General features: G+C 46.9%; 1 protein-coding gene across 1 annotated transcript in view; it reads left to right on the top strand.

Moving 5' to 3' along the window:
* The window catches only part of GCFC2 (GC-rich sequence DNA-binding factor 2), a 44533-nt gene that overhangs the window by 5350 nt on the left and 19558 nt on the right, over positions 1–19625 (top strand). Inside the window, exons 3-6 of the mRNA XM_090031396.1 lie at positions 1184–1330; positions 2709–2930; positions 16450–16538; positions 18262–18377. Of these exons, the coding sequence (XP_089887522.1) occupies positions 1184–1330; positions 2709–2930; positions 16450–16538; positions 18262–18377 (574 nt within the window). The remainder of the gene's footprint in view (positions 1–1183; positions 1331–2708; positions 2931–16449; positions 16539–18261; positions 18378–19625) is intronic.

The raw sequence follows: 19625 nt of genomic DNA, 5'->3' as shown, positions 1-19625 counted from the left end.
AATTGAAGTTTGTTAAGGATACTTGGGTTAATACAAAATGCATTTTGATTTTTATCAGAAAACCCTCTCTGGCTTTTTTAGGTAGAGTTTAATGTGGCTTCTAAAACCAAAAATGATTACTTTCAGGGTATTATGGATGTATTTAAGTTTTTACTTAAACATCAGCTTTTCAAAGTTGTATGTCATTCCAAGCAGTGATAATTCATTATTTGCCCTTGTAGTAAGTATTGGTCAGTTGAACGTTGTATTAACTTTTTGAAAAACATAATTTTCCTCCTCCTTTATTCCTTTTTTGTTTTTAGGTAGGCAGCTGTCCCCTTCTTCTATCTCCCCCTGCAATCTGTTTAATTTACTATCATCTGGCATTGTGATCTAAGGAATAGTTATGGATTGTTGATTGCTCACCTGGCGGCTCCCACCACTGCTCCTGCCGCTTGTCTGGGGGGTGGTTTGCCCCCAGATCTGCATGGGGTGGCCCAGGCCAGGCTGCAGCTGTGGGTTGGGGCTGGGGGGCTGTGCTCCCAGTGCCACCGGCGCCTGTTCCGAGCACAGCACGGTGCATCCCTTGGCCCCAGCCTGCAGCTGCAGCCTGCCCAGTCCAGCCCAGCCTGCCCTGTGCAGATCCAGAGGCACATGCCCTCCCAGACAAGTGGTGGGAGCTGCTGGACGAGCTGCTGAGCCACTGGACAAGCCACTTCTGGACCAGCAACATGCAGTGGCAGGAACTGCCAGCCTCCCGCACTCCCGGATGAGTGCCAACCCCCCGCACTCCCGCACCCCTACATAGTATTTATACTGTGCTGTATCAGTATTTTTTTTAAATGAATGTTGGCAATAAAAGGTCTAAACTGTGTTAAAAATTTCTTAAAATCTACTCTTAATTCTAAATTCAGGAGAAGTGAAAAGGAGGTGAATTTGTATAGATTCACAGCATACATGGTCTTACAGTGTCTTACAAATCTGCTTTTGTTAAAATTTATTACTACTAAAAATATTTTTATAAAATCCTTGAAGTCAGTCAGACACCCTACCATATATAAGTGAAGCGTGTAAATCCTTTGCTGGGTTGAGTATTATCAATTAACCATTCAAAACCATATGAAATCAGAAAGCCCATCCAAGAGGTCAGGCTGCAGTTGTGGGCTTTGTTTTTTCCCTTGATTTACAGAAATCTTTCATTCAGAATCTAGAGCCACTGAAATCAAAGATGCTTCTGAGTCGGACGAGGAGGACGAGCAGTGTTCTTCAGCAAAAGAAGATGACTGCAATTTATCCACGGCATCTGAACCTCTACCCAGCTCTCCACAGAAAAGGGAGGATTTACCACCAGGTTTGTAAAGAATTTTTTGTTAAAAAGAAATGCCTCCTTAAAGTGATAAATGGTGTTCCATGGAGAGAGTGTAGTTAGATAATCTTACATACTGCAGGTTTTCCAAATGCCTCTTACTGCCTAAACTTCAGTGTGTTCTCTCTATTGCCAAATCTGCAGTAGCTGCACTGGAGTCACTAAGCATTAAGGAAATAGTCTAGAGTTACACTAGTATAACTGTGGCTGCTTGCAGACATTTAAAAAAAAAAAAAAAAGAAAAAAGAAAAGATGGCACTTTAAACTTGGCGTGTTTCCATGCTGAGGAGGCAGCATGTTAGTTGGACATGGCTCACCCCACATCTGTATAGATTGGGTGCTTTAGTAAGGCTTTTTGACAATTTTATCTAATAGCTGATTGACTCAGCTTTAGTAAAAGCACCAAAAAGCCCCACTGGAGCACCCATTGTATACAGACGCTGCGGAGCCAGGTCAAAGTAATGTGCTGCTCCTCTTGGCAAAGCACAGTTTTGTTTTGTTTTTGTTTTTGTTTTGTTTTGTTAATGTCTACAAGCAGCCTGAGAGCAGTCTGGCTCTTGCACAAACTGTCAAAGTATACTTTAAAAAGACACTAACAGAATATATAATATCTCACAACATTTTTATTGGCAAGCAAGGCTCTTGAAATTTAGGATAAACCTCCAGAATGATATTATGTTAAAGAAAACCCCCCATAATATTTGTAGTAATCAAAATAAAAAAAAAATTGAAAGTAAGCATCATCGTATAAAGTATGATGGTATAATCTTAAATTCCATTTAAAAAAAAGGTGTTAGATGCACTGAAATGGTCTTTCTGAAATAGGAAGGTTACATATTTCAAAGAATAATGAAAAATGTAAAGTACATAGAATTTTTTACATTGCATGCATGATGCAGGAATATTTTCCATTTTCTTATTATCCCTAAGTTTTCACATTTAAAACTCATTAATGTTTTTGTGCTTATAATTTTTGGGACTTGGAGCAGGCAAAAGAGAGAAATGCCAGCTTACAACTTCCATCAGCATTTATGTCGTAGGTAAAACTGCCTAGTGTCCAGTACTTATTAAGACTGCTTTTGGTTTTGTTCAAGGGCTTGAAGACTGTTGCAGCACTCTGAAAAATTAATATTTGGGGGTATCGATATGGCCCTAAATATTTGTAGATTTCAAATTGTGCCCTTTTGTATAATTGAAATAGTGTTTAGTTATATCAGTGTGTTGTTAACCTAGTATATTTTAGACAAAACAATCTACAATCTATCAGTTATTTGTAGAAAAAGCACTGTATAATACAATATTATTTCTCATGGCAAAAAATGTAATTTTGGTTCCTATCTTAATTTCATTCTGTTCAATGTAGGTACTTTCCCTAGTGCAGCTTACATTCAGGCTGCCCGAAGAAAACGTCAGCTGGCCAGGACTCGAGAAGACTATATTTCACTGGATACTTCAGATGGTCATCAGGTTTCTCAGAGAAAGGAAAGCAGTGATCTTGAGAGTGAAGAAGAATCTGATCATGAAAGGAAACTCAGCTTTACTCCCAAAACAAAATCTCTTAGGCAGAGGATGGCTGAACATATAGGTAAGGGTTTTTTTATGCCTGTTTTCTAAGACGTAAAGATAACAAGACCTTACTTGTTTAAAAAATATCAAATGTACCAGAAAAGTTCAATTCTAAGCCTTGTTCTCCTAAACTTTAAATATGTGGAATGTGAAATTGGTTTTAACTGTCCACATAGTATCCCACATAAAACAGCTTTGCACCTAGATCAGTATGCCTTCGCACATGTGTACCTTGCAGTGAGCTGAAGTGGTCTTGAACAGATGTTATCTCCCTGACCTGTTCTAAGCATTTTTTTAATGCAAGGTAAGTAGGGATTTACCTAAATTGCAGGGACACTTACTAGTTTTCTTGGGTTGATTGTGGCATAAAGTTGTAATTCCATGGTTATTTCACAGTATCTCTGCCTATCACCACTGATGAGCGGAGGGGCTTGGGGCGGGTGGGTGGGAGAGGGATGAAGAGTATCTGACATCTTGATTGCTGGCTACCCTTCATGTGGCCCTGCTCCTTATCGCTGATTGGCTTGGCAGGGAGAAGATGGATGAGGGGACATTCACTGTCTTGTCTGTTGCTTTTTGTGCCACCCTACCAGCCAATGCTTTCCCCTCTTGGCAGTGAGGTCCACTGGCTTCTACTGGGATGCCAGTATTTTATTTTTGGGTGGGGTTTTTTTGGTCAATTTTGCAGATAAACCCTGCCTTCACAGTTTCCACGAAATCTGCAAAAGCATGAATTAAGTAGGTCCCTAAAGATGAGAGTGAGTTTGTATACCTATCATAGCAGTCATGCCCCTGCCTGACAGACTCCTTCATAGACTCTAAACATAATTGCCTTTTTTAGAAAGTATATCTTCAGTCCTATATGGAGAAAAATCACTAGGGCTAGAGACATTCATGGCGCACAGAGTGGGATCTGCCATTTTTAAAGGACTCTCAGTTAACTCTGGGTAGATGTGGTATCAGAATAAAGTGCTTTAGGTTGGAGTGCTTTTTTTTGAACATCTGTACCTCATCCCATTGCACCTCAAGATAGGTTGTGTTCTGACATCCCAGGTAGCTTTGCGCAGGGAAGTACTCTAGCCCTGGTGTGGGCAGCTTGCCTCTGCTGGGTCAGGGTGTCAAGAGGGAGAACATTGGCACTGGGCCTGCAGGGAAGCAATCCTTTGGCCTCTGCAGCTTGGATGCTGCTGGCAGGTACCTGGCCCATAGGCATCTAGCTGGTAAGGTTTTTTTGGCTCAGCTCTGGAGTCCTGGAGTAATAAGGCAAGGGGGAGGGGGCACTGAGCATCTGTGCCAGGGCCGGCAAGCAGATGCTCTTGGAAACCTCAGGAGCAGGTCTGGTGTGGCCAGCTCCCTTTGTTGCAGCTGGAGGACAATGGAAATTTCCAGCCTGGTGTGAAAGTTGTTGTCAGAATCAAGTAGTCTGCTGTAAGTACCTGGAAAGTTCAAGGTTGTGGGGATGGCCTGACCAGCAGAGCCCCACTTCAGCTGGGTGTGGACCCTCCTCCAGAGTAAGTGAGAAGGAGAAGCACATGCCAGGATCAGCACCTTTTGTGTGTCCTTTGCTTCTAGCCATCTAGTTTTCCATCCCTCCCCACCCCTTGCAGCCGGATCCTCATTCACCCACAGATGCCAAGACCCCAAGGGCACTGCTGTGAACCATGGATGACCCTGCCCCATCCATCTTCACCAGCCAAACCCAGGCATACAGCTGGGCCTGTGGGGAAATAAGGGATCTTATTGCTATGTAGGGTAAGGAAGAGATCCAGTGCCAACTTTTGAAAGGGCACTGCCACAGGGATGCCTTCAAGCACATTGCCGAGCCCATGCAGGAGCGGGGCCGCAACAAGGATTAGTCACAGTGCTGCACCAAGACCAAGGTGAGGAATAGTTGGCATCATCGCATGCACGATGCCATCAAGAGGTCTGGGGCCTGGAGGTAGGCCATGCCCTTATACAAGGAGCTGTTCCATTTCCTCGCCAAGCAGATAGCTGTCGACACCCTGCACACCTACGGCACCGTTGGGGGCTGGAAGAGTTGCCAGTAGAGACCCTGCTGGAGGAAGATGTACAGGGAGGCCCCGGGATGGTGGGACAACCAGGAGCAGGTCCCCAGGGCAAAAGCACAGCTGCTGGAGCTGTTCCCTGAGGAGCCAGGAGTGTTGCTGCTGGTCCCTGCATCATCATAGGATGTGGGAGCCAAGATGCACCTGTAGCTCCAAGAAGATCTTTTTGCCTATTGCTGAGAGCACGGAGCACAGCATGCAGGATGGGGAGGAGAGCTCCAACACCATGAATGTCTGGTCATGAGCCTTGTGCCTCGCAGGAGCCCCCCCACCTCAGACCTTGACGTGGCAGCTCACAGCTGAGCTTGTGGGCCTTGGGATACCATTCCCTACATGGGCCATGGCTGTCCCAGACCCAACTCTTTTGACACTTTGCTGCCCCCCTCCCAGAATTGCAGAGTGCATACCAGCCCCCACACTACCAGTGCAGTGGCCACTGCACCTGCATGACCTGTGGCCAGCCCTTTTCCCACTTCTGATGACTTGGGCCCCAAATGAGAATGTCATGTAGCCCAGAACAGTATGCTTTACCCCTGCTCCACACCCTGGGAGAAAAGGAGGGGGGCAAGGGGAAGGAAGATGGCGCGACAGGAACCGCAGCCCTTACAGCACTCCCCTGTGGTCACAACCTTCTGTTGAGCTGCCGTGGCTGAGAAGCCCAGAACGGAGTTGGGGTGGGGAGTACAGGGATGGTGGAGCATGGGGGGGTAGGTGAATCGCCACGTCCTGCCCACTCACAGCACAGGGCCACAGGCTTCTGCATGCTACAAAGGTTCCTGTCCTTCAGCACTGAGCAAACCAGTGACCTCATCTCCTTGCTTCCCCCACGATCCCACCCTCCCATCCTGGTACACAGCTGAAGTGGCAGTGTCCTCCTACCTCCAACCTCCCCCTCCACGGCTCGGTTGCTTAGCTGCTCATGTCCCCTTCCATGGGAATATCAATCTGCTGAGCTCCTGGGAGAAGTAGACTCACCACAGCTGCCCTGAGCAGTCAGGTGGAACCATAGACTCATAGAAAATGAGGGTTGCGAGGGACTCAGGAGGTCACATCTAGTCCAACCCCCTGCTCAAGGCAGGACCAGCCCCAACTAGATCATCCCAGCCAAGGCTTGTCTAGCCAGGGCTTCGGCACCTCCAAGAATGGAGAGTCCACTCTGGGTGACCTGTTCCAGTGTTTTACTACCCTTCTAGTGAGAAAATTCTTCCTAATATCTAACCTCAACTTCCCCCGCTTCAACTTGAGACCATTGCTCCTTGTTCTGTCATCTGCCCCCACTGAGGACGGTCCAGCTCTGTCCTCCTTTGAACCCCCCTTCAGGTAGTTGAAGGCTGCTATTAAATCCCATCTTTCCATTTATTAATCTTCTCTTCTCTAGACTAAATAAGCCCAGTTCCTTCAGCCTCTCCTCAGAAGTCATGTCCCCTACCTCCTCACCATTTTTGTTGTCCTGTGCTAGACTCTCTTCAATTTGTCCACATCTTTTCTGTACTGGGGACCCTAAAACTGGAGACAGTACTGCAGATGTGGTTTCACCAATGCTGAATAGAGGGGAATAATCACTTCCCCTGATCTGCTGGCAATGCTTCTACTACTGTAGCCCGGGATGCCATTAGCCTTCTTGGCAACAAGGGCACACTGCTGGCTCATATTCAGCTTATTGTCCACTGTAACCCCCAGGTCCTTTCCTGTAGAGCTGCTACCCAGCCAGTCAGCCCCAAGCCTGTACCAGTGCATGGGATTGTTTTGTCCTAAGTGCAGGACTTTGCACTTGTCCTTGTTGAATCTCATGATATTTCTTTTGGCCTAATCCTCCAATTTGTCTACGTCTCCCTGAATCCTAGCCCTGTCCTCCAGTGTATCTAATTAGTTTTCCTCTTCTCAGTGGTGTTCTGTCTCCCTTTCCTCCCAAGCAGTCATGGAAAGGCACTGAAAGCATTTATTGAGCTCTGCAGGCAAAGTGTAAAAGGAAGGTACAAGAGTGGCTGGCCAGTTGGCATCAGCCCAGGCACAGTTGGCAGAGAGTGCCCCAAGGTCAGGGACAGGAGATCATATGCAGCTGTGTATGAGAACAACTACAGTCGTGGTACAACAGGAATGAGAAAAAATCCCCTTTGCAAAGAAGCCCTCAGTTCTCCCTCCCTCCCTGTCTCCATCTCATTCCAAGACATGGACAGATGTGATGGCAGGAGCCCTGCTTGGGAACTGTCCTGGGTTGTGCACCTGGAGAGGCTTGCAAGTGGTGCAGCAGCACTTTTCTCCCCCTCTCCTCTGATCCGATCCATGGGTAGAATCCACTGGGTGCCAGCTGATTCCGGGTCTCATGGTGCAGGCAGTTGCTGTACTGACCTCTCAGGACAACAAACAATGCCGCCCCCCCTCCCCCCAAGCAATCATGGCCCAGCCTGGCCCTGGACTATCACCACAACCCCTGAAAGCAAAGCAGCCCCTTTCCTTCCCCAACCCCCTCCCAAAGTGCTCTTAATAGAAGAATGGTGCTGGAAAGCCAAGGGCGGTGTACAGCAGGACTCTATTTAGGCATCCACAGTTTGGAGAATTCTCTCTGGGTCAGATCACGGGCTTAGCAGCGTGTCAGTACTGGTGGAAGTTGCAGACTCTTCCTGGGGTGTCAGTACTGGTGGAAGTTGCAGACTCTTCCTGGGGTGTCAGTACTGGTGGAAGTTGCAGACTCTTCCTGGGGTGTCTGCTCATCATAATGGAGGCACAGGTACACCTGGGTCATCAGGGACATGGGGCCAAAATGCCTCTCCTGAAAGGGAAGCACAGGGCAGGGGGTGTAAAAAACTTGCTGTCCCAGCTGTGTCTTATCTTGGAAATGTCATTACTTAAGTGCTACTTCCACAGTGACCCAGCACTGAAATGTCTTTCTTGTAAGGGAAGGTTGGAAGAAGGGAGCATTGTTAGAGCCCTGCCAGTGTTCCCCAGTGTAGTCAGTCCCTGTCTACTCCAGGAATAGTCCAAGTCCTTGTGGGAACCAGGGTCCCTAGACCCTGGTTTGTGAGCAGAGCAATTGCCCACCACAGTGCCTGCAGAGGGACCTAAGCCCTACCTCCCCAGCAACCCTGCTGTGCCCTGTTGCAGGTGCTGCCCACCCGCAGCATGTCCAGGACCCATGGTCTCCACTGTGCCAGGTGGAGACCAGCTACATATCTCCTGCCCTGGGCAGGGGAAGGCTCCAGGCAGGGGAATTGCCATAACTCCCTTGGTGTGTCTGACAGTGCCCAGGAAGTGACAACAGAATCCAAAACACTTCTAGTTATCACTTCATTTTTATCACTGAAAGTTGCAACCTCATACAAAGGCTCTGTCTCCTTTGTCTGTAGACTCCACATCTGTGCATGGGGAGCCAGCTCTGGGTGGCCAGGATGATGGTTCAAGGACAGCCAGCCAGACAACTGCAGAGCATGAGAGATGAGTGTAGGAGGTGCCAGAGAAGTGAAGAAGAGCTGTTACAAGCTCTGGTCTTAGTCTCTGAGTTCAGGATACGCTGTCTGGGCTCCTAGCACCAGGAGCTGTGGGGCCAGGACAAGGAAGGACTCAAGATGCAGCAGGTGGAAATGGACAAGCTGGGGAATGCTTACATCCAGGCTTTCGAGGCACAGAAACAGGGGCTCCAGATTGTCACTCGCTGTTTGGAGGTGACAGCCTGCACCGTTGCAGATCAGAAAGAGTTGCAGTGCAGGAATAGATAGTTCATGCACAGGGTCATGGACCCCTTGGGGTCCACCTATGACACCCGTGACTGGCGCCAGTGCAGCCTCCCAGTGAAGAGTCCGTAGCCCTCCTGGGCAGGAGTGGTGGGACAGTTTGCAACTCGGTGCCCTATGGCATGGTGAGCCCCACTCCAGGGACTCTTCCCAGTGGCAGCAGGAATGGGTGTCTCATGGAAATGACTCCTGAATGACAGCTGAGGGGGACACTCCCCCTGTGCCCTGACCAGGAGATTCTGGGAGGTGAGAGGAAGCCAGGAAAGGAGACATGACGTGTGGGAGCTGCTGACCTGTGGTCTGAGGAGGCAGGGAAGCATCTGGCGGGGCCTGCTTTCAGGGGTAGTAGTGGATGAGAGGAGTGGGACTGGGTTGTCCGAGACCCAGTGGTGGGGCCGTCAGGGACACCACCCCTTTTCCCAGGCATAACCCACTACCTCCAAGTGCTGGAAGTTGCTCTGCATGTGCATGTCCCCCAAGCGATTCCAGGCTAGTCCCAAGAGGGCACAGGAGCACTCAGAATGGGGGAGAGAGTATGGCCCACCAGCCTACTGAGCCAGACTATCGCCAGGACAGTGTCTGGCAATGGAGCCTGCTGGCCCCAGCTCATCCACCCATCAGCTGTGGGGCTCAGGAGGGAGCTTTTCCACTCCTGGTGGTCTCACTCCTGGCCCAGGTCCTGCTGCAGGGGAGCAGCACAGCCTCAGTGGGAATAGGCAGCCCCTGGGCTCGGGCTAACTGCATGACATGAGCCCTAGGCATAGGTGAGGACCATGGGTCTTGGGTCCTTGAAAGGGGAGACTGGGCCTTGGGGGCAAGGGTTGAGGGTCCTGTGTGGAAGAGCCAGGAGTCTGCAGCACCTGCTGTGGTGATGACTCTTGCCCCGCAGCTGCCTTCACCACTGCAGCTCTCAGACAGACAGTGGGTCTGGGATCATATACCTGTCCACCTACATGGAGAAGTCCCTGCTCTCCTGACCCCTGAAGTAGGTTGCCAGATCAAAAACCTCCTACCCTGTGCCTCTTCTCCAAAGTTTTGTTTGCTGAGTTCAGCCGCTGCGGCATTCCCCTGACCCCACCTCTCTCCCTGTCCAAACCACTCCCTTCTAGGTTGCGTCTTTCTCACTTCCCCTACCCCCTACAAAGGTTTTCTGTTTTGTGGTAGTTGGGAGAAGGTACCAAGTTCTGCCATGGGCAGTGTTCAACAGGTATTCTTTAATAAATGCATGAAAAAATCGGCAGCTGCAACATTTTATTAAACCAAGACACATCTCTTCTTCACACCATTTCCCTACACCTCTTGGGGAGAGAGGGGTTGGGTGAGGGAGAGGGGAAGGGGGATGGTGCCTGAGCAGCCTGACTTGTGGGCAATGCTGCCTGGGACACAGGGCCAGATGAGCCTAGGTCAGGAGACTTGTGGCCTGGTGTCAGGGCATTGGCACTTCCCCTCTGGCCCTGCATACCTCTGTCCATGAGAATGAGGAAGGTACTGGCTATTTGGGTCTCATCCTCTCACCCATCCAGTGCCATATGTGCTCATGCTGTTAGGCCTGGTCTGTGGCCCAGGTCTCCATGGCCTAGGCTTTGCGGAAGACCTTCCCCCTGGTCTCACAGATGTTGCAGAGTATGCATGTAGTAACGATGGGTTGCATCAGGTTCTCCTCCACCTCAAAGTGTCCACTAATATGTCTCAGGGTGACTGAAGATACACTCCACTGTCATCCAGTACCTGCATAGGCAGTAGCTGAAGTCCTCCTTCTGGTAGTCCAGGTGGCCCTGTACGGATTCATCAGCCAGGGCAGAAGGGAGTAGGCCATGTCCTCAGTGAGGAGGAGGGAATGATGATGTTGCTGATAACAAAGTTGGGGGTCCCAGTAGTGTAGTGCCCACTCCCTATCAGCCCAGGGAGTGGGAGTTGCAGAAGACACAGTCATCGTGGGCACTGTCCACTCAACCGGCAAACGTGGGTGAAACATCCCCAGTGGTCGACAGTGCAGGATGATGGAGAAGTAGCCGTTGCGGTTGGTGAATGCCTGGGCCGGGCAGAAGGTGGGGATGTGGATGCCATCCAATGCCCTCAGACGGTTAATGGTCATTAGTATTCAGGTGCACCCCATGTATTCTCCACCATGCCTCAAAGTATCCAAAGGTATGTCCTATGATTGGACGGCAGCTGCTAAGCTGGAATCTCTTATATGTTCCCTGGGCACATCGCTCGTGGACTTGCACAGCATAGAACATGGCTTTATGACTTTTTGTTGGGCTCTAAGCTGATATGTCGGGGCATACTAGCTGGCAAAAGCGCTTGAACCCAGTGGAAAACGTGGCCAACGTCAAAACTCTGGTGTGAGCTCAGTAGAGAGCACCAACAATACTTAATGGTGCTGCTCACTCAGTGCATGCAAGGTAAGGAGACCAAAGCCATCTGCTCTCTTTGGGACATAGAGGTGTCCAAAGAGATGCTAAGATCCCTGCTCATCACCCCATGGATGCGAAATAATATACTGTCAATAGTTCTGACAAAATTTGAGTCAGTTTTGCTGGGAGGGGATTCTGTCTGTATACTGCTGATAGTGGTACAAATTAAGAAGTGCTTCAAATTCCACTTTTTAAAGTGCTTTTAACATACTGTAAAAGTACCTCAAGCTCTGGGATGGAACTATGGCCAAACTGTGCTCCTGGCAATAAAATTCTCCAAGATAATTGTAGAGTTTGTTCACATAGGATACAAGACTTCCTTGGGAACCAGTCCAAAACTGAAACCCCCACAGGTACTGTCACAAACATCATCACTTTCTATTCCAAGTGCAGGGTGTACTTCTTGCACCTTCTTTTCTCCAGCATAAATGCAAAGAAACATATTTTAAAAACCTGAAACTCTTTCAAACCTAGACAATCTGCTACACTGCTACATGTTCTTTTTAGCCTGCACATGTGATTAGTAACGTGGTACCAACAAGTGCTGTGATACGATAATGAGTGTTGTATAGGATCATAGAACGTGAGGACTGGAAGGGACCTCATCCAGTCCAACCTCCTGCTCAAAGCAGGACTAGCCCCAGCCAGAGTTTTGTCTAGCTGGGTTTTGAAAACCTCCAAGGTTGGAGCTTCCACCACTTCTCTGGGTGACCTGATCCAATGTTTTACTACCCTCCTAGTGAGAAATTTCTTTCTAATATCTGACTTAAACTTCCCTTGCTGCAACTTGATACTGTTGCTTTTTCTGCAGTCATCTGCCACCACTGAGAACAGTCCAGATCCATTCTCTTTTGAACCCTCCTTCAGGTAGTTGAAGGCTGCTATTAAATCCCCCCTCAGTCTTCTCTTCTCTAGACTAAATAAGCCCAGTTCCCTCAGCCTGTCCTTGTATGTCATGTGCCCCAGACCCCAAACCATTTTTGTTGCCCTCTGCTGAACTCTTTCCAACAGGAACCTATTCTGTTCTTAAATCAGAATATAATTGCTGACATGGAAAAAAATCCACCAAAAGCTCTCCTAATCATAGAATGTAGGGGTGTACCGATAGGGATTTTTTACAGCTGACACCTAAAGCTGATCTTTAAGGAGGCATGTTGGCTGATCTGATTTCTGATATGCAGCTCTTCAGCTTGAAGAGTTGCATCCAGCTGGTAAGTCTGGTGTGGTGGAAGGGGAGGGAAAGGGCGTGTGGAGGGGCAGATCAAGGCCCCAGCATTGAGGGAGGGAATGGGGCTGGGGAAGCGGAAGGTGCTGACCAGCCAGGGCATGGAGGGGCAAGGGACAGAGCTGCAAGCAGCTCATGCGCGGGGGTGAGGGGGAGTGCGTGTGCCCCCTGGATCTGTGTGGTGCGAGGCGGGCTGCAGCTGGGGCCGGAGCAGGTGCAGGACAGCAGCATGGTTCACTGGAGGGAGAGTGGGGAGACTCCTGCCACTGCGAATGGCTTGTCTGGCAGCTCCTGCTGCTGCTCCTGCTGCTCATCCGATGATGGGGGGGTGTGCCCCCAGATCTGCAGCCCCAGCCCTTCCCACCCTGTGTAGATTTGGGGGCACACTCCCCCCCCCCCCCCTGTACCTCCTGGACAAGTGGCGGGAGCTGCCAGATGAGCACCGGACAAGCCATGCACAGGAGCCATGCCCCCTGAAGAGCCGTGTCTCTGTCCTGTGCCCACCCCAGTCCCAGCTGGGCAGCCCTTGCCCCAACCCCACACCCTCCATCACCACGGGGGGCCTTGATCTGCACCCCCACACCCCTCCTCCCCCTCCCCTTCTACCCCACTAGACTTACCAGCTGCACGCAGCACTCCATGCTGATGGCTCTGCTCCTCACTGCCTACATGTTGCGCTGCTACTGCGTGCACGGACAGGCATTTATCGGACAAATTATCGGCCACATCAGGCCGATTTTCCAGTACAGACATTTTTCTTTATATCGATGCCAATCAGGTATTGGCCCGATGTATTGGCGCACCTCTAACAGAATGCCATGTCAGCTGACCAAGAAAAGACTTATCAGGCTAGTCAAAAAGTGTGACCTGGGGAATTTGCAGGTCACTCAAGAAGTGCAGGTGGATAGCCATGCCGAAACTGTTGGGGAGCAGGACTTTACTATCATTCTGTGCTGTGGAAAATGGCTTGAAGTGAGGCTCTACTAGTACAGGTGACAAGTTCCTGTGATCCCCGCGAATGGCGAAAACTGCAAATAAGGCACTGGGAAGGGCACAGCTCTGGCGGCAGGAGCCCAGCAGCAGCAAGTGCAGCGCTCCCAAGGAGCTCCTGGAAGTGTATAAGGTGTACCGGTATTTAAAATGCAGGTTCAGCATTCGTGAATATTTGAAACCGTAAATGCCGTACCCGCAAATAACAAGGGTTTCCTGTATTAGTTAAAATTAATAGGACAAGGGGCACTCAACTGTTTTCTGAATACCAGGTGTCCCTTGTTATGTTAGATAATATATAGCAGATAAAACAATGAATTGTGTTTATCTCCATTATACTGTCTGTAGCATAGGTTGCTTCTGTTTCTTTCCCAGACCCAAAGAAGGGCACTTTGTGCCTGAAAGCTTGTCTAGCATCTCTCCCAACTGTTGAAACAATATTACCAAAAATAGATCTGCCTTGCAGCAGCACAGATTAATATCATTTCCCTTTGATAAAGTCTTTGGCATACTATAGTTTGGGAATCTCATCTGTGCAAAGCTGTCAAGAACGTGTGCAGTGCCAGGCTTTGTAGCATAGCACAATGACAACTTAGACCTAGCACTATGGACTTCCATGACAGCAGCTGATGTTTGATCAATCACTCCTAAGTGGTTAGCTACTGATAGCAAGAGCTATGGTTTGTGAGCTTCTGGATTGCAGCGCAGCTTCCATGATGATGGGGATTTTCATGGTCAGCTGCCGTTCTGGGCCAAGCTCTGCAGTTTTTTTAGGAAGGTGCTTCTTGTTTTACTGTGGTTCTGCTGCTGTTGGTCATTTTAGCTTTTAATTGTTATCCTGTTCCACCAATCGCTGCCTAATGGCTCAGCCTGGTGGTGAAACCTTTTGGCCTTGTAAACCAGATGAGTGGGATGGGACTGGTCCGTGGGCCAGATTGAGCCTTGCATGCCAGGACTGGGTCCTGGGCCCAACACCACTGGAGTCCTGTTTTCAGCAGCAGCTAGATTCAACTTTTGGCAGAGCAGCTAAGAGCCTCTGATAATTTAACTGTGGAAGGTTTAAAACTGTAGCCTTTGCCTGAGCAGGAAAGGAAGGGTGAGCGAGCTGATGATTAGGCTGTGTCCCTGCTATATGTGGCCATAACTCTGGAAAAAACTTTTTCTTCATTCTGACTTCCCAAAAACAAGATGCTTGTCTTATTTGGGGGCATGTGGTCTGTGAGAAGATACGGTATTTAATGTTCCCTAAACTGGCTATTTAATGTTTAGTAAATGATTGTTCATAAGCACCAACTTTTTTTTTGCCGGTGGGTGCTTGCAGGTGTAACCCCCCCCCCCCCCCACACACACACACAAAAAAAAAGAGCCCAGTAAAAACCTGGCACTTTACTTTTAACTTGGTGCATTCCTGTGCCAAGCCCCATGCATGCCCAGAAGAGGCAACATGTTACTTCTACCCAGTTCTGCTGTAAGGACTGAGTGCTTTAGTGGGGCTTTCTTGGCACTTTTATCTAATAGCTGATTGAATCAGATTTAGTTAAAAGTGCCAAAAAGCATTGCTGAAGTGCCCAATCTTTACAGACACTGCAGAGCCGGGTTGAAGTCATGTGTTTTTTTCCTAGTAAAGCGTGTTTTTTCTTTTTTTTTTCTTTTTTAACATCTGCAAGTGGCTCTGTGGGTGCTGAGCACCCGCTAACACTTTTCAGTGGGTGCTTGAGACCCAGACCATCTAAGAAATCAGTACCTATGTTGAGTGTTTCATCATCATGAATGTATTTGTTTTACTTTTTCTGTTGTATTATTTTTTTCTAACTATCACTCAAGGCTCTTTAAATGATTTCCTGCTCTGTTGCTTTTCTATTATATATCAGTTTATCTTACATTTATATCCCAGGTAGACACTTACATATTTTTTTAACTCTTAGTCATTTGGTTATTTCAAAGTAAACACTGTCAGTTTTAATACTGTTAATGACTTATTTCCAAACTTAAACCTTCTCTTACTTTATTCAAGCCAATTACATTTTTTTAATATTGAACATCATCTTTACTATATGAATGACCTTTGAGATTAGTTTTTTTGCAGTCCTATATCAATTTCTGATAGCTCATGTAAAGTATGTCTGTGGTTGTCATTCCATTCTCTATTGCTGCTATTTCAACCTTCAGCAAAAGGTCAGACTTACTAATTGTGGCCTGCTTGTTGAAGCTCATGACAGACATCCTTAAAAGGAATTAATCAAGTAGTTCAAGGCCAAAATGTGAACTTCTTAAAATTGTGACTATGCTGTGAATAGTGACATTGTTAAAGTTTCACTGGGGACAGCCCATGTTTGTTGACATTTAAATAATTTCCACTTTGCCATATACAAGTAAAGGTGCTTATCGTTTTTTCTCTAACTGCTAGTATTGCGAGCTCAGCTGGGGATCTTAGAAGTTGTACCTGTGTTCTTTGGCTAATCGTAAAGATTCTGCTGTTCAAATTTTAGTGAGTCTAGACCCACGGTCCTTGTGTTATTTACACTAATAAGGGTTGCAAGATGTGAACTGAGTTAACGATTCATTTGATGAGTAAGCTTGAATAGAATCCAGCCTATTTTCCCATATCTGCATTAGATCTGATATGCAAAAGGGAACAAATAGAGCAAAATTCATTTTTGTCATTGAAATAAGCTGACACAATATAGAATATGCATAAGGATTTTTCATGTATGAAGTTACCACGTTTATAGTCCTGCTTACTGTACCACTACTACCTCTATTTACCTTGTTTTATTATGGGTCATGTACAGCGTTGTTTGAGAAATAAAAAGTTGCCAGCATGCCGGTAGAATACAGTGCTTCATGATTCCCGTGGCTCTGCAGCAGCAGTTCACTCTGAAACCATATTCTAGGGATTTAGCATTGAGGTGTAATTCTGAATTTTATGCATTTCTGCAGCCATCTCCTGTTGTGTCCCACTTTGAGAATCCCATCCGTGCTCTTCTGTTTACCCATATCATTTCTACAGTAAACCTTGTGGGAACAGAAGCCATTTTTTTGCTGGGTAGGAGGTATAGATGGAAAGACAGTCTGTAATAGATTGCATAATTATTCATTCTTTTATTTCCAGTATCTGAGAGTGGCGTGTCAAGTGGAGATGAGGAAACTCAAAATGAATGGGAAGAACAGCAAATGAAGAAGGCACTCAAACTTTCTCAGGTAATATGTTTTTTCCTGCTGTTGTCCCTGCTCTCTTCTCCAATGAAAGAGAATTTTTGTGGGGACCAGTGTTGAAACTTCTTTTTTCCATGATCAGTAGACAAGGTTTTGGGGAGCTGACATTAATGCTTTAAGTGAGAGAAAGACAGGGGAAGAGTCTGCTAATGGTCCAAGGACAAACCCTGTTATTAACCTTACAGGATATATTCTTTGTCAAGCACTTGACCATTCACACGTTCCTCTGCTTGTGCATTGTGCTTCTCAGGCATTTAAGTTTGGAGACTTTTTTATCCTAGCATAGCCTTAGCCTCTCTGTGCTCCATGCCTGGGCACCGAGAGTGATAAACACCTTCTGCTCCTCAGTTCCTCCCAGTTGGTTTGGTGCAGAATGGAATTTCTGTAGTCTGCTCCCCCCCGCACTAAATTGTGTTCAGCCCTTGAAGTCACCTTTTGACCCGTGCTTTTTTTTCTCCTGTGCTTCCAGATCCATTTTGATTTTTAGTTCTTATTTCTCTCTCTCTCATTTTTGTCACAGTTTTCATTGTTCTCCGATGAGACCTAACACTCCATTGACCTTTACCAGATGGCTTTTCTAGTTGAGCGGGGCCATTTTCTTTTGCCATACCTGTCCTTTGTCTGCTGATATGGCTATCCTAAGCTTGCTAGGATTCACATGTTGTCCTTTCTGTGAGGAAGCTATCCTTTTTGTGAACAAGCATACCAAATGCCTGTACTCATTGGGAGAGTCTTACGCCCCTAGGAAGTTCACTCTCCATAAATCATTTGTTTCCTGGGATAGGAAGAAATATAAGGCCAATGTCCACATTTACTTCTTGGGTAACTCCAAAGTGTTAGTTTCCAGTACCAGAGCACAGGATTCAGCTTGTTGTAGACCATTTGGTTCGGGAAATTCATCCTCCAAAAGACCATCTTCTTAATTGCCCTCTCAGACGAGCAGCAGGAGCAGCGGCAGGAGCTGCCAGACAAGCCGCGTGCAGTGTCGGGAGCCAGCCCCCCACTCCGCCCCAGTGAGCCATGCCGCTGTCCTGTGCCTGCCCTGGCCCACACCCACAGCTGCAGCCCACCTCGCGCCACACAGATCCAGGGGGCATACACACAACCCCGCCACCCCTCCCCACAAGCTGCTTCCGGCTCTGTCCCTTGCCCCTCCCTGCCCTGGCTGGTCAGTGCCTTCTCCTTCCCCAGCCCCATTCCCTTCCTCAACGCTGGGGCCTTGATCTGCCCCTCCACACACCCCTTCCCTCCCCTTCCACAACACTAGACTTACCAGCTGGATGCAACTCTTCAAGATGGAGAGCTGCGTATCGGAAATCAGATCAGGATCAGCCAATATGTCTCCTTAAAAATCTGCTATCGGTATTGGCTGCAAAAATCTCTATTGTTACACCCCTACACAGGACAGCTTTTATATTCCAAAATACTAGTCAGGTTATGCTTGCCAGTATAGAGGTGTTCTGTACAGTCCAGAAAACTATTGATATAATTTGAGAGAGAGAAAGTAAGGGTAGTCCAAACTGAAGAACTGTCCTTTTATTCAACTTTACTTTGCAAAACTTGTGCCCAGGAAACACTCTCCATTCAGTCTAGAAATATGATATTAAGCTATGCACACTGTGCCCAGTTTGCTGCATATTCCAACTGTAAGGCCTATCTATGCATAAGAAAACAAGTTACTAAAAAATAACACAGCTAATTCTTACAGGGAATTAATGAGGATGCTTTTCTGCATAAATCCCGAACCATGAAGATAACATTTGATCCCTCTGTTTCACTGCCACCTGTAGACTTAGAAATTGTAAAGAAGCGACTGACTACAAGGTAAATGCTAGTGGTTTGCAAATAAATATTGAGCAACCTGTGCTAAATACATTATTGTTTAATGCCTTTATAAACCATTTTGCAATCTTTCCCAAGTACTAGATGATTGTAGCTTTATTGTTTTACATGTATTTGCTGTATCTGAATAGCACTACAATTTTAGCTGTGCTCAGCAGTAAATGTTCTGATCCTCTATGTAGAACTTTAAAAAAAATGAGGTTTGGATGTGCATCAGCACAAAGATAGAACTTAACACCAGTTTTAGGTCCCTGTCATGTGGTGAGCTATATGCAGACAGATTGCTGCTCCCATGCAAAATCCCGTTGATTTCAGTATTTAAGACTTGGTTGGATTCAGTACTGTAATTAAATGGGGGTGACCAGGGCACCAATCTCTGGCTATGACATAGGCATCCAAGAGACAGAACTGCCCAGTAACACTTTGAGTTGGATTAGTTAAATTCTGACTTCTCTTGCATATAGAATAACATTTAGAAATGAGAATTAGATCTATAGGTTAATAGTATTATGGTATCATTTTTACCTGTCTGCCCTTGAAAGCTGAAAATAAAGATAAACCAATAACAATTTCATCTGTCATACAGGGTTATAAGTCTACTTTAGCATATGCTACAATCACACCTGTATATTATTGTGGTAGACATAAAACTAGCTTTCTTATGCCATCTTAATGTATCAGGTAACAATAGCAATATCAGGTGAAGATATGGCAGTCTAGGCTTTAGCACTTGCTAGCAGCATGAGTGTACGCCACAGGTCCCTATAGTAGCTAGGACACACTAAAGGCTATGCTGTTGCATTTTCACAGCTATAGTTATTCTTCTGAATTAGATTAAGCTTGCCCAGATGTATCAGCATGTGCTGGAAGCAGACCCACATATAGCCTCGCAGTAGATTGTTCAGCTCTTCATGAGACCATATTTTCTCTTCTTTCTTTTGTGATCTGAGGAATGCTGAAATAATGTTACATTCGATATGTACAACCATACCATTTGAAAAAAAGTTGAGACTTTGGAGAATGATGGTGTGACCTGTCCCCACCCCACTGTCTGAAAAATATTGGTATAGTATAGAAGACTTAAATTGAGCAGGACTAATGGAAAGGGAAACACTGTAAACACTATCATTACTCTCCTCACATTAGGCTGGATACTTGAACATAACTGAGAAATGCTTACTGTGGATTAATGTGTTGGCCAGCAATTGTGCTTAGTTTACACATTTTGGT

This window comes from Crocodylus siamensis, chromosome 1 (assembly GCF_052110815.1).
Source record: "Crocodylus siamensis isolate JL-2025a chromosome 1, ASM5211081v1, whole genome shotgun sequence".
Lineage (NCBI taxonomy): Eukaryota > Metazoa > Chordata > Crocodylia > Crocodylidae > Crocodylus > Crocodylus siamensis.
Note: the sequence above shows the minus strand (reverse complement) of the source record. Positions and strands in the feature narration are given on the sequence as shown.